Source organism: Pseudophryne corroboree, chromosome 8 (assembly GCF_028390025.1).
Source record: "Pseudophryne corroboree isolate aPseCor3 chromosome 8, aPseCor3.hap2, whole genome shotgun sequence".
Lineage (NCBI taxonomy): Eukaryota > Metazoa > Chordata > Amphibia > Anura > Myobatrachidae > Pseudophryne > Pseudophryne corroboree.
Window position 1 is genome coordinate 240743043 of NC_086451.1, and position 13451 is coordinate 240756493.

A 13451-nucleotide genomic window follows, 5' to 3' on the forward strand; every position below is an offset into this window, starting at 1 on the left:
CCCCCCCCGCACCCTTACAGTGACCGGAGTATGTGAGGTGTGTGGGAGCAATGGTGCACAGCTGCAGTGCTGTGCGTTACCTCAGTGAAGACCGGAGTCTTCTGCCGCCGATTTCGAAGTCTTCTTGCTTTTCATACTCACCCGGCTTCTGTCTTCCGGCTCTGCGAGGGGGACGGCGGCGCGGCTCTGGGATCGGACGACGAGGGTGAGATCCTGTGTACGATCGCTCTGGAGCTAATGGTGTCCAGTAGCCTAAGAAGCAGGACCTAGCTTCAGAGAGTAGGGCTGCTTCTCTCCCCTAAGTCCCACGATGCAGGGAGTCTGTTGCCAACAGAGCTCCCTGAAAATAAAAAATCTAACATAATACTTTCTTACAGCAAGCTCAGGAGAGCTCACTGAACAGCACCCAGCTCGTCCGGGCACAGATTCAAACTGAGCTCTGGAGGAGGGACATAGAGGGAGGAGCCAGAGCACACCAGAATCTAAATTCTTTCTTAAAGTGCCCATGTCTCCTGCGGAGCCCGTCTATTCCCCATGGTCCTTACGGAGTCCCCAGCATCCACTAGGACGTTAGAGAAATATATATATATATATATATATATATATATATATAAATATATATAAAATAAGATTTTACTCACCGGTAAATCTATTTCTCGTAGTCCGTAGTGGATGCTGGGACTCCGTAAGGACCATGGGGAATAGCGGCTCCGCAGGAGACTGGGCACAACTAAAGAAAGCTTTAGGACTACCTGGTGTGCACTGGCTCCTCCCTCTATGACCCTCTTTCAGACCTCAGTTAGGATACTGTGCCCGGAAGAGCTGACACAATAAGGAAGGATTTTGAATCCCGGGTAAGACTCATACCAGCCACACCAATCACACCGTATAACTCGTGATACTATACCCAGTTAACAGTATGAACAATAACTGAGCCTCTCAACAGATGGCTCAACAATAACCCTTTAGTTAAACAATAACTATATACAAGTATTGCAGACAATCCGCACTTGGGATGGGCGCCCAGCATCCACTACGGACTACGAGAAATAGATTTACCGGTGAGTAAAATCTTATTTTCTCTGACATCCTAAGTGGATGCTGGGACTCCGTAAGGACCATGGGGATTATACCAAAGCTCCCAAACGGGCGGGAGAGTGCGGATGACTCTGCAGAACCGAATGGGCAAATTCTAGGTCCTCCTCAGCCAGGGTGTCAAACTTGTAGAATTTAGCAAATGTGTTTGACCCCGACCAAGTAGCTGCTCGGCAAAGTTGTAGAGCCGAGACCCCTCGGGCAGCCGCCCAAGAAGAGCCCACCTTCCTCGTGGAATGGGCTTTCACTGATTTAGGATGCGGCAGTCCAGCCGCCGAATGTGCAAGCTGAATCGTACTACAGATCCAGCTAGCAATAGTCTGCTTTGAAGCAGGAGCACCCAGCTTGTTGGGTGCATACAGGATAAACAACGAGTCAGTTTTCCTGACACTAGCTGTCCTGGAAACATAAATTCTCAGGGCCCTGACTACGTCCAACAACTTGGAAGCCTCCAAGTCTTTAGTAGCCGCAGGCACCACGATAGGTTGGTTCAAATGAAAGGCTGATACCACCTTAGGGAGAAACTGGGGACGAGTCCTCAATTCTGCCCTATCCATATGGAAAATCAGATAAGGGCTTTTACATGACAAAGCCGCCAATTCTGACACACGCCTGGCCGAAGCCAAGGCCAACAGCATGACCATTTTCCACGTGAGATATTTTAATTCCACGGTTTTAAGTGGCTCAAACCAATGTGACTTTAGGAAATCCAACACCACGTTGAGATCCCAAGGTGCCACTGGAGGCACAAAAGGGGGCTGAAAATCGATAGAGCCGAAATCTGGACCTTAATGGAACCCAATTTTAGGCCCATAGTCACCCCTGACTGTAGGAAGTGCAGAAAACGGCCCAGCTGAAATTCCTCCGTTGGGGCCTTCCTGGCCTCACACCACGCAACATATTTTCGCCAAATGCGGTGATAATGGTTTGCGGTCACTTCTTTCCTAGCTTTAATCAGCGTAGGAATTACTTCCTCCGGAATGCCCTTTTCCTTCAGGATCCGGCGTTCAACCGCCATGCCGTCAAACGCAGCTGCGCTAAGTCTTGGAACAGACGGGGCCCCTGCTGCAGCAGGTCCTGTCTGAGCGGCAGAGGCCATGGGTCCTCTGAGATCATCTCTTGAAGTTCCGGGTACCAAGCTCTTCTTGGCCAATCCGGAACAATGAGTATAGTTCTTACTCCTCTTCTCCTTATTATCCTCAGTACCTTGGGTATGAGAGGAAGAGGAGGGAACACATAAACCGACTGGTACACCCACGGTGTCACTAGAGAGTCCACAGCTATTGCCTGAGGGTCTCTCGACCTGGCGCAATATCTTTCTAGCTTTTTGTTTAGGCGGGACGCCATCATGTCCACCTGTGGCCTTTCCCAACGGTTTACAATCATTTGGAAGACTTCTGGATGAAGTCCCCACTCTCCCGGGTGGAGGTCGTGCCTGCTGAGGAAGTCTGCTTCCCAGTTGTCTATTCCCGGAATGAACACTGCTGACAGTGCTAACACATGATTTTCCGCCCATCGGAGAATCCTTGTGGCTTCTGCCATCGCCGTCCTGCTTCTTGTGCCGCCCTGTCGGTTTACATGGGCGACTGCCGTGATGTTGTCTGACTGGATCAGTACCGGCTGGTTTTGAAGCAGGGGTTTTGCCTGACTTAGGGCATTGTAAATGGCCCTCAGTTCCAGAATATTTATGTGTAGGGAAGTCTCCTGACTTGACCATAGTCCTTGGAAGTTTCTTCCCTGTGTGACTGCCCCCCAGCCTCGAAAGCTGGCATCCGTGGTCACCAGGACCCAGTCCTGTATGCCGAATCTGCGGCCCTCTTGAAGATGAGCACTTTGCAGCCACCACAGCAGAGACACCCTGGTCCTTGGAGACAGGGTTATCAGCCGATGCATCTGAAGATGCGATCCGGACCACTTGTCCAACAGGTCCCACTGAAAAGTCCTTGCATGGAACCTGCCGAATGGAATTGCTTCGTAGGAAGCTACCATTTTTCCCAGGACTCACGTGCAGTGATGCACCGACACCTGTTTTGGTTTTAGGAGGCCTCTGACTAGAGATGACAGCTCCTTGGCCTTCTCCTCCGGGAGAAACACTTTTTTCTGTTCTGTGTCCAGAACCATCCCCAGGAACAGTAGACGTGTCGTAGGGACCAGCTGTGACTTTGGAATATTTAGAATCCAACCGTGCTGTTGTAGCACCTCCCGAGATAGTGCTACCCCGACCAACAACTGCTCCATGGACCTCGCCTTTATCAGGAGATCGTCCAAGTACGGGATAATTAAAACTCCCTTTTTTCGAAGGAGTATCATCATTTCGGCCATTACCTTGGTAAATACCCTCGGTGCCGTGGACAGACCAAACGGCAGCGTCTGGAATTGGTAATGACAATCCTGTACCACAAATCTGAGGTACTCCTGGTGAGGATGGTAAATGGGGACATGCAGGTAAGCATCCTTGATGTCCAGTGATACCATGTAATCCCCCTCGTCCAGGCTTGCAATAACCGCCCTGAGCGATTCCATCTTGAACTTGAATTTTTTTATATATGTGTTCAAGGATTTCAAATTCAAAATGGGTCTCACCGAACCGTCCGGTTTTGGTACCACAAACATTGTGGAATAGTAACCCCGTCCTTGTTGAAGAAGGGGCACCTTGACTATCACCTGCTGGGAATACAGCTTGTGTATTGCCTCTAACACTGCCTCCCTGCCTGAGGGAGTTGTAGGCAAGGCAGATTTGAGGAAACGGCGGGGGGGAGACGTCTCGAATTCCAGCTTGTACCCCTGAGATACTACTTGAAGGATCCAGGGATCCACCCGTGAGCGAGCCCACTGATTGCTGAAGTTTTTGAGACGGGCCCCCACCGTACCTGGCTTCGCCTGTGGAGCCCCAGCGTCATGCGGCGGACTTGGAGGAAGCGGGGGAGGACTTTTGCTCCTGGGAACTGGCTGTATGCTGCAGCTTTTTCCCTCTACCTCTGCCTCTGGGCAGAAAGGACGCGCCTTTAACCCGCTTGCCCTTATGGGGCCGAAAGGACTGTACCTGATAATACGGTGCTTTCTTTGGCTGTGAGGGAACATGGGGTAAAAATGCTGACTTCCCAGCTGTTGCTGTGGAAACGAGGTCCGAGAGACCATCCCCGAACAACTCCTCACCCTTATAAGGCAAAACTTCCATGTGCCTTTTAGAATCTGCATCACCTGTCCACTGCCCAGTCCATAACCCTCTCCTGGCAGAAATGGACATTGCACTTATTTTAGATGCCAGCCGGCAAATATCCCTCTGTGCATCTCTCATGTATAAGACTGCGTCTTTAATATGCTCTACGGTTAGCAATATAGTGTTCCTGTCTAGGGTATCAATACTTTCCGACAGGGAATCTGACCACGCAGCTGCAGCACTGCACATCCATGCTGAAGCAATAGCTGGTCTCAGTATAATACCTGTGTGTGTATATACAGACTTCAGGATAGCCTCCTGCTTCCTATCAGCAGGCTCCTTTAGGGCGGCCGTATCCGGAGACGGTAGTTCCACCTTCTTTGACAAGCGTGTGAGCGCTTTATCTACCCTAGGGGATGTTTCCCAACATGACCTATCCTCTGGCGGGAAAGGGTACGCCATTCGTAATCTTTTAGAAATTACCAGTTTCTTATCGGGGGAAGCCCACGCTTCTTCACACACTTCATTTAATTCCTCAGATGGGGGAAAAACTACTGGTAGTTTTTTCTCTCCAAACATAATACCCTTTTTTGTGGTTCCTGGGGTAACATCAGAAATGCGCAACACATTTTCATTGCCTCAATCATGTAACGTGTGGCCCTATTGGAAGTTACATTAGTCTCATCGTCGTCGACACTGGAGTCAGTATCCGTGTCGACATCTGTGTCTGCCATCTGAGGTAGCGGGCGTTTTAGAGCCCCTGATGGCTTTTGAGACGCCTGGGCAGGCACAGGCTGAGAAGCCGGCTGTCCCATATTTGGTATGTCGTCAAACCTTTTATGTAAGGAGTTGACACTTTCACGTAATTCCTTCCACAAGTCCATCCACTCAGGTGTCGGCCCCGCAGGGGGTGACATCACATTTATCGGCATCTGCTCCGCCTCCACATAAGCCTCATCAAACATGTCGACACAGCCGTACCGACACACCGCACACACACAGGGAATGCTCTGACAGAGGACAGGACCCCACAAAGCCCTTTGGGGAGACAGAGAGAGAGTATGCCAGCACACACCAGAGCGCTATATAACACAGGGATGAACCCTATAACTGAGTGATTTTCCCTTATAGCTGCTTATATATATATATATATATATATATATATTATATATTATATATATATACTGCTGCGCCTAAATTTAGTGCCCCCCCTCTCTTTTTTACCCTTTGTAGTCTTGAAAACTGCAGGGGAGAGCCTGGGAGCGATCCTTCCAGCGGAGCTGTGAGGGAAAAATGGCGCCAGTGTGCTGAGGGAGATAGCCCCGCCCCTTTTCCGGCTGACTTTCTCCCGCTTTCTTATGGATCTCTGGCAGGGGTATTTTTCACATATATAGCCTCTAGGACTATATATTGTGATTTTTTTGCCAGCCAAGGTGTTAATATTGCTGCTCAGGGCGCCCCCCCCCCCAGCACCCATCAGTGACCGGAGTGTGAGGTGTGCATGAGGAGAAATGGCGCACAGCTGCAGTGCTGTGCGCTACCTTGTTGAAGACCGAAGTCTTCTGCCGCCGATTTTCAGGACCATCTTCTTGCTTCTGGCTCTGTAAGGGGGACGGCGGCGCGGCTCCGGACGATCGAGGTCGGGCCCTGTGTTCGATCCCTCTGGAGCTAATGGTGTCCAGTAGCCTAAGAAGCCCAAGCTAGCTACAAGCAGGTAGGTTCGCTTCTTCTCCCCTTAGTCCCTCGTAGCAGTGAGTCTGTTGCCAGCAGATCTCACTGAAAATAAAAAAACCTAAAATATACTTTATTTTCTAGGAGCTCAGGAGAGCCCCTAGTGTGCATCCAGCTCAGCCGGGCACAAGATTCTAACTGAGGTCTGGAGGAGGGTCATAGAGGGAGGAGCCAGTGCACACCAGGTAGTCCTAAAGCTTTCTTTAGTTGTGCCCAGTATCCTGCGGAGCCGCTATTCCCCATGGTCCTTACGGAGTCCCAGCATCCACTTAGGACGTCAGAGAAATATATATATATATATATATATATATATATATATATATACACACACACAAAATGTGCAGCAACAGTCCCCAAATGGAAATTTTTAGCACAGGAAAATCCCCAATCCCAGGATGGCAAGGCTCCTTATCCTGGTATACACCAACTCCTCCAACCTATAATACAAAAAGGGATAAGAGCACCCCTTAGTGTAAATAATAGGAATTTGATACCTACAGGTAATTCCTTTTCTCGTAGTCCGTAGGTGATACTGGGATGGATTAGTACCATGGGGTATAGATTGGGTCCATTGGAGCCTGGCACTTTAAGAAATGTTCAGTGTGCTGGCTCCTCCCCTCTATGCCCCTCCACTAGACTCAGTCTAGGAAAACTCTACCAAAGGAGACGGACATACTTTGAGAGAAGGAAAACAGATAACAGCAGCGGTGAGGTTATGGAACCAACACATAACAGTAAGACAGGATAGCCACGCTAACAAACCAAGGATAGCAACCCTAACACGAACAGTGGAAGGGACAGCAACAGCAGACCCAATGAAGAACTTACAACAAGGTAAGCAGGAAACACGAAGCACTGAGGCGGGCGCCCAGTATCCCCCTACAGACTACGAGAAAAGGAATTACCTATAGGTATCAAATTACTATTTTCTCTAAAGTCCTAGGGGATACTGGGATGGATTAGTACCATGTGGAAGTCCCAAAGCTCCCAGAACGGGTGGGAGAGTGCTAAGACCCCTGCAAAACCACCTAACCAAACTGAAGGTCATCACCGGCCAAGAAATCTAACTTCTAGAACTTCACGAATGTGTTCGAACCAGACCAAGTAGCCGCTCGGCACAACCGAAAGGCCGAGACGCCCCGGGCAGCCACCCAGGAAGAACCCATCGACCTTATGGAGTGGGCCTGAATAGAACTCGGCAGCGGCAATGCTGCCGTAGAATAAGCCTGTTGGATAATCTTCGTAGCGGACAAAGAGCAAGTCAGTCTTTCTGTGACAAGCAGTCCTCTTAACGTAAATCCTCAAAGCCCGAGCCACATCCAAGAACTTTGGAGCAACCGATGTGTCAGACATTACCAGAACCACTATCGTTGGTTAATGTGAAAAGCAGATACCACCTTAGGCAAAAACTGTGGGCGAGTCCTGAGCTCCGCCGTATCGTCGTGAAATATCAAATAAGGGCTCTTACAGGACAAGGCACCCAATTACGACACTCATCTTACAGAGGCTAAAGCCAATAACATGACAGTCTTCCAAGTAAGATATTTCTGCTGTAGCTGGCCAGTAACTTGGATCTTATGGTGCTAAGTCTCAAGCTACAGCCGGAGCCCCAGTGTGACGTAATAATCATCGGCCGCCTGGCCTGACGCATAGTAACTGGACTGCCAACCTCGTTGGCGTACAGCGTAGCCTTAGGTCCAGTGTGAAATTACCATCATCGGCCGCATCCTCAGCCAGCCACACAGAATCCGGATTGCCAACTCCGGATACTGGAGACCCCACTGACACACTGAACAGACAACTAAAGGTAGAGTTAGGAAGAGATTAGGGGAAGCTAGATCCTATTGCTTCATCTGTCCTATAAAACAACATTGGAAAAAAACAAGCAGTGCTGCAGTGCTACAGTCCAGGATATTACATTATCCTAGAAGGGGATTTAAACATTGAGTATTTCTACTTTGTTCACTAATTGATGTGCAATTATAATACTTCCAGTTACAGTATTTAAAAAAAGAAGGATATTCTGGAGTATTTTAATTTATGGCTTATTCTGCAACAATTCTTTGCAGATGTTTTTTGATACATTGTTTATACAGTACATTACATTTAAAGTGCTAGTTTTATATACAAGAGTGGTTGCCATAGGCAGTCACAAAAATGAGCGTTCAGCTCCAGCAGGCATTTAGAAAGAGTGGGATTCTCGGCAGGCTTCTGGGGTATAGAGGAAAAGGAGCTTGAGCTTTTGGAGGCCAATATGGAGGAGCCCAAGCTCCTGCATTTCCCTCATACAGCAGTATTTCCAGAGCCCCAGTCGGAGGAATGAGAACATAACAATCTGACTTGCTATTGTTTCACTGCTGAATATTTAATGGCACCAAATGCAAACTTCTTAATATTCTTATCTAAAGTAAATAAGGTTTGTGCATATAAACTTTCCCTGATCCAAATATATACTAGATCCTACTGTTCACCACCTACAAACAATACAATATCCGTTACTAAATCTTTTTTTTTTTTTTACTAAGCCCCTACATGGACTGTTCCAAAAGAAAAACATATTTATACACACTTTCCAATGCACTAAACTATAGTGAAATCAGTATAAAGCGGACATAAATATATGAGTTTAAGTTTTTAAAGTTTAACAGTCAGAAAAGAAAAATGCAATCTACCCAGCATAAAGATCGCCTTGAGAACAGCAAAAAGTGCTCCAGGTACAATACGATTCTGAGAAGCTGCTAGAAGGTGGCGATCACAGGAAGAGCGAATGCCAAACGTTGCCTTACCTAAGAGACAGCAGAAAAAGATGCATTAATCAATAACCTCCTTCAGAGTGTTGAAGAATTGTATTTATAAAGAACTAAACACAATCCAATATAGACTGAAAGCTGTTTTCTTACTTAATCACCTAGTGGCCCCACTAAATAACCCACTGGACTGCACACTTACTGCCATCTGGTTCATATGGATTCAGTTGTGGCGTCTTGAACAGATGAAGCAAAATACGGCATGTGAGACGTGCTCCAGACTCTGAATCCTGCTCACTGCATGCTGAAAGTAAATAAGATTTAGTACAACTGCAAAGAAAAAATGTGTTTTTTTTTATCTATAAAGCTTCCCTCTCTGTCTGCTGCTCTTAACACTTCCTACACATTGAACAATATTGTAATGCTATGTCTCATTAGAGGATACAAGCAAATCACCTCTACCAACTCAGCGCCTGCAGGAAGTTTTTAAACAGCAACACGTTAATTAAAAAAAATAGCTAAAAACATAGTTTGTGCTCCATTAACAGAGGAAACGAAATATGCAAATACTATATGTTCATACTTTCAAAGAATATATTAAATATACCATTATAACAAAATTGTTTTGTGGGCATACAACTGGAAGAGTGAACCTCAAAAATGTGTTCCCCGATTATTAGCGCTAACAATAATATAACAAATAATAGGATTTTAATACCTACCGGTAAACCCTTTTCTCCTAGTCCGTAGAGGATGCTGGGGACTCCAAAAGGACCATGGGGTATAGACGGGATCCGCAGGAGCTTGGGCACACTTAAAAGACTATGACTGGGTGTGAACTGGCTCCTCCCTCTATGCCCCTCCCCCAGACCTCAGTTATAGGAACTGTGCCCAGGAGAGACGGACATTTCGAGGAAAGGATTTTTGTTAAACTAAGGGCGAGAAACATACCAGCCCACACCACAAACATACCGTACAACCGGAGTAGTAGGAAACCAGATAACAGTATGAACTAACAACAGCAACAAGCTAAATATAACTGATACACAACCCACGTGTAACCAAAAATAACCAGTATCAATACAACTGCAAGGAACAGTCCGCACTGGGATGGGCGCCCAGTATCCTCTACGGACTAGAAAAGGATTCACCGGTAGGTATTAAAATCCTATTTTCTCTTACGTCCTAGAGGATGCTGGGGGACTCCAAAAGGACCATGGGGTCTATACCAAAGCTCCAGACCGGGCGGGAGAGTGCGGACGACTCTGCAGCACCGATTGAGCAAACATAAGGTACTCATCAGCCAGGGTATCAAACTTGTAGAACTTAGCAAAAGTGTTTGAACCCGACCACGTAGCTGAAGTGCCGAGACCCCTCGGGCAGCCGCCCAAGATGAGCCCACCTCTTCCTGGTAGAATGGGCCTTTACTGACTTCGGCAACGGGAGCCCAGCCGAAGAATGAGCTTGCTGAATCGTACTACAAATCCAGCGTGCAATAGTTTGCTTAGAAGCAGGATTTCCAATCTTCTTGGAAGCATACAGGACAAACAGAGCCTCTGTCTTCCTAGTAAGTGCCGTTCTGGCGACATAAATTTTCAAAGCTCTTACAACGTCAAGAGATTTTGGGACCGCCACAACCTCCGTAGCCACAGGTACCACAATAGGTTGGTTTATGTGAAACGAAGAAACCACCTTAGGCAGAAATTGTTGACGAGTCCTCAATTCCGCTCTATCCGAATGAAAGATCAAATATGGGCTCTTGTGAGACAAAGCCGCCAACTTGGCCACTCGTCTGGCAGACACCAGAGCCAAAAGCATGACCACTTTCCAAGTGAGAAACTTTAACTCAACCTTACGCAAAGGTTCAAACCAGTGAGACATAAGAAACTGAAACACCACTTCAAGATCCCACGGCGCCACGGGTGGCACAAATGGAGGATGGATATGCAGCACTCCCTTCACGAAAGTCTGAACCTCAGGAAGGACGGACAATTCTTTTTGAAAGAAAATAGATAAAGCCGAAATCTGCACCTTGATGGAACCCAATTTCAGGCCAGCATCCACGCCTGCCTGCAAAAAATGGAGGAAACGGCCCAAGTGAAACTCCTCCGCAGGAGCTGCTTTGGTTTCACACCACGACACATACTTTCTCCAAATACGTTGATAATGTTCCGCCGTAACCTCCTTCCTAGCTTTAAGGAGAGTGGGGATGACCTCCCCGGGAATACCTTTTCGAGCTAAGATTTGGCGCTCAACTTCCACGCCGTCAAACGCAGCCGCGGTAAGTCCGGAAACACGCAGGGCCCCTGCAGTAACAGGTTCTCTCTTAGAGGAAGCGGCCAAGGATCTTCTACAAGTAGTTCCTGAAGATCCGGATACCAGGCCCTCTGTGGCCAATCTGGAACGACGAGTATTGCCTGAACCCTTGCTCGTCGTAAGATCCTCAGCACCTTTGGAATGAGAGGAAGCGGAGGGAACACATACACCGACTGAAACACCCACGGAGTTACCAGGGCGTCCACTGCACTGGCTTGGGGGTCCCTTGACCTGGAACAATACCTCGGAAGCTTCTTGTTGAGGAATTCCCCAACGCCTTGTCACTTCTGCAAATACCTCTTGATGAAGAGCCCACTCTCCCGGATGGAGATCGTGTCTGCTGAGGAAGTCTGCTTCCCAGTTGTCCACGCCCGGGAGGAAGACTGCTGACAGAGCGCTCACGTGCTGTTTCGCCCAGCGAAGAATTCTTGTGGCCTCCGCCATTGCCGCCCTGCTCCTTGTTCCGCCTTGGCGGTTTACGTACGCCACCGCTGTTATGTTGTCCGACTGGTTTAGGACAGGGAGACCCTGAAGAAGGTTCTTCGCTTGCAGCAGGCCGTTGTATATGGCTCTTAACTCGAGAACATTTATGTGGAGACAAGATTCCTGGCTTGACCATTTTCCCTGGAAATTTCTTCCTTGCGTGACTGCGCCCCAGCCTCGGAGACTTGCATCTGTTGTCAGCAGGACCCAGTCCTGGATTCCGAATCGTCGTCCCTCTAGAAGGTGAGAGCCTTGCAGCCACCACAGGAGAGAAATCCTGGCCCTGGAAGATAGACTTATTTTCCGGTGCATGTGCAGGTGAGACCCGGACCATTTGTTCAGCAGATCCCACTGAAACACCCGGGCATGAAACCTGCCAAACGGAATGGCTTCGTAAGCCGCAACCATCTTCCCTCGTATCCGAGTGCATTGACGAATCGACACACTTGTCGGCCTCAGAAGCTCCCTGACCATGGTCTGGATTTCCAGAGCTTTGTCCTCCGGAAGAAACACTCTCTGTAGCTCAGTGTCTAGGATCATGCCCAGGAAGGGCAGCCGAGTGGCCGGGATCAACTGAGACTTTGGCAAATTTAGAATCTAACCGTGATGTCGCAGAACCGACAGGGAGAGATCCACATTTCTTAACAACTGTTCCTTGGACCTAGCCTTTATCAAGAGATCGTCCAAGTACGGGATAATTGTGACCCCTTGCTTGCGAAGGAGAACCATCATTTTCGCCATTACCTTGGTGAAAACCCTCGGGGCCGTGGAAAGCCCAAACGGCAACGCCTGAAATTGGTAATGACAATCCTGTACCGCAAACCTCAAGAAGGCTTGATGAGGAGGGTATATCGGGACGTGCAAGTAAGCATCCTTTATGTCGACTGACGCCATAAAATCCCCCCCTTCGAGGCTGGAAATCACAACTCGAAGAGATTCCATCTTGAACTTGAAAATTTTCAAGTATGGTTTGAGGGATTTTAGGTTCAGAATCGGTCTGACCGAGCCGTCCGGCTTCGGCACGACAAAGAGGCTCGAATAGAACCCTTCCCCCCGTTGGGATGGGGGAACCGGCACAACGACCCTCTGTTGACACAACTTTTGTATCGCAGCCTTTACCACTTCTCTTTTGGGAAGAGAAACTGGCAAGGCCGACACGAAAAAAACGGCGGGGGGGTATCTCCTGAAACTCCAGTTTGTACCCTTGGGACACTATGTCTAAGACCCAAGGATCCAGGGCCGATTGAAACCAGACCTGACTGAAGAATCGGAGACGGCCCCCCACCGGTACGGACTCCTGCAGGGGAGCCCCAGCGTCATGCGGTGGACTTGGTAGAGGCGGGGGAGGACTTTTGGTCCAGGGTGCCTGACACTGCAGGCGACTTCTTTCCCCTTCCTCTACCCTTTGAGGCGAGGAAGTACGAGCCCTTTCCTCTTTTGTATTTATTAGGCCGAAAGGACTGCATCTGCTGAAGAAAAGATGACTTACCCGCAGTAGCGGTAGACACCAGGTCAGCAAGGCCGTCACCAAACAAGAACCTACCTTTAAAAGGGAGAGCTTCCATATTCTTCTTGGAGTCGGCATCAGCATTCCATTGATGAATCCACAGCGCCCTCCTGGCCGATACCGCCATGGCATTGGCTCTTGATCCCAAGAGGCCAACATCCCTCGCTGCATCCTTTAGGTAATCTGCAGCGTGCTTGATATAACCAAGAGTCAAACGAATGTTATCCTTATCAAGGGTATCCATATCCGAAGCCAAATTATCAGCTCACTTAGCAATAGCACTACTCACCCATACCGACGCCACAGCAGGTCTGAGCAATGCACCAGTATTAACGAAAATGGACTTCAATGTCGTCTCCAGCTTGTGATCCGCTGGGTCCTTGAGAGCAGCCGTGTCAGGAGACGGAAGCGC

The 13451-nt window shown here is 48.5% G+C and overlaps 1 protein-coding gene across 3 annotated transcripts in view; it reads right to left on the bottom strand.

Annotated features, from left to right (window-relative positions):
* Positions 1–13451, bottom strand: part of MED12 (mediator complex subunit 12) — a 272752-nt gene that overhangs the window by 69364 nt on the left and 189937 nt on the right. For all 3 annotated transcript variants that reach the window (XM_063937138.1, XM_063937137.1, XM_063937136.1), the window contains exons 24-25: positions 8936–9037; positions 8659–8772 (exon numbers count right to left, since the gene is read on the bottom strand). In XM_063937138.1, the coding sequence (XP_063793208.1) occupies positions 8659–8772; positions 8936–9037 (216 nt within the window). The remainder of the gene's footprint in view (positions 1–8658; positions 8773–8935; positions 9038–13451) is intronic.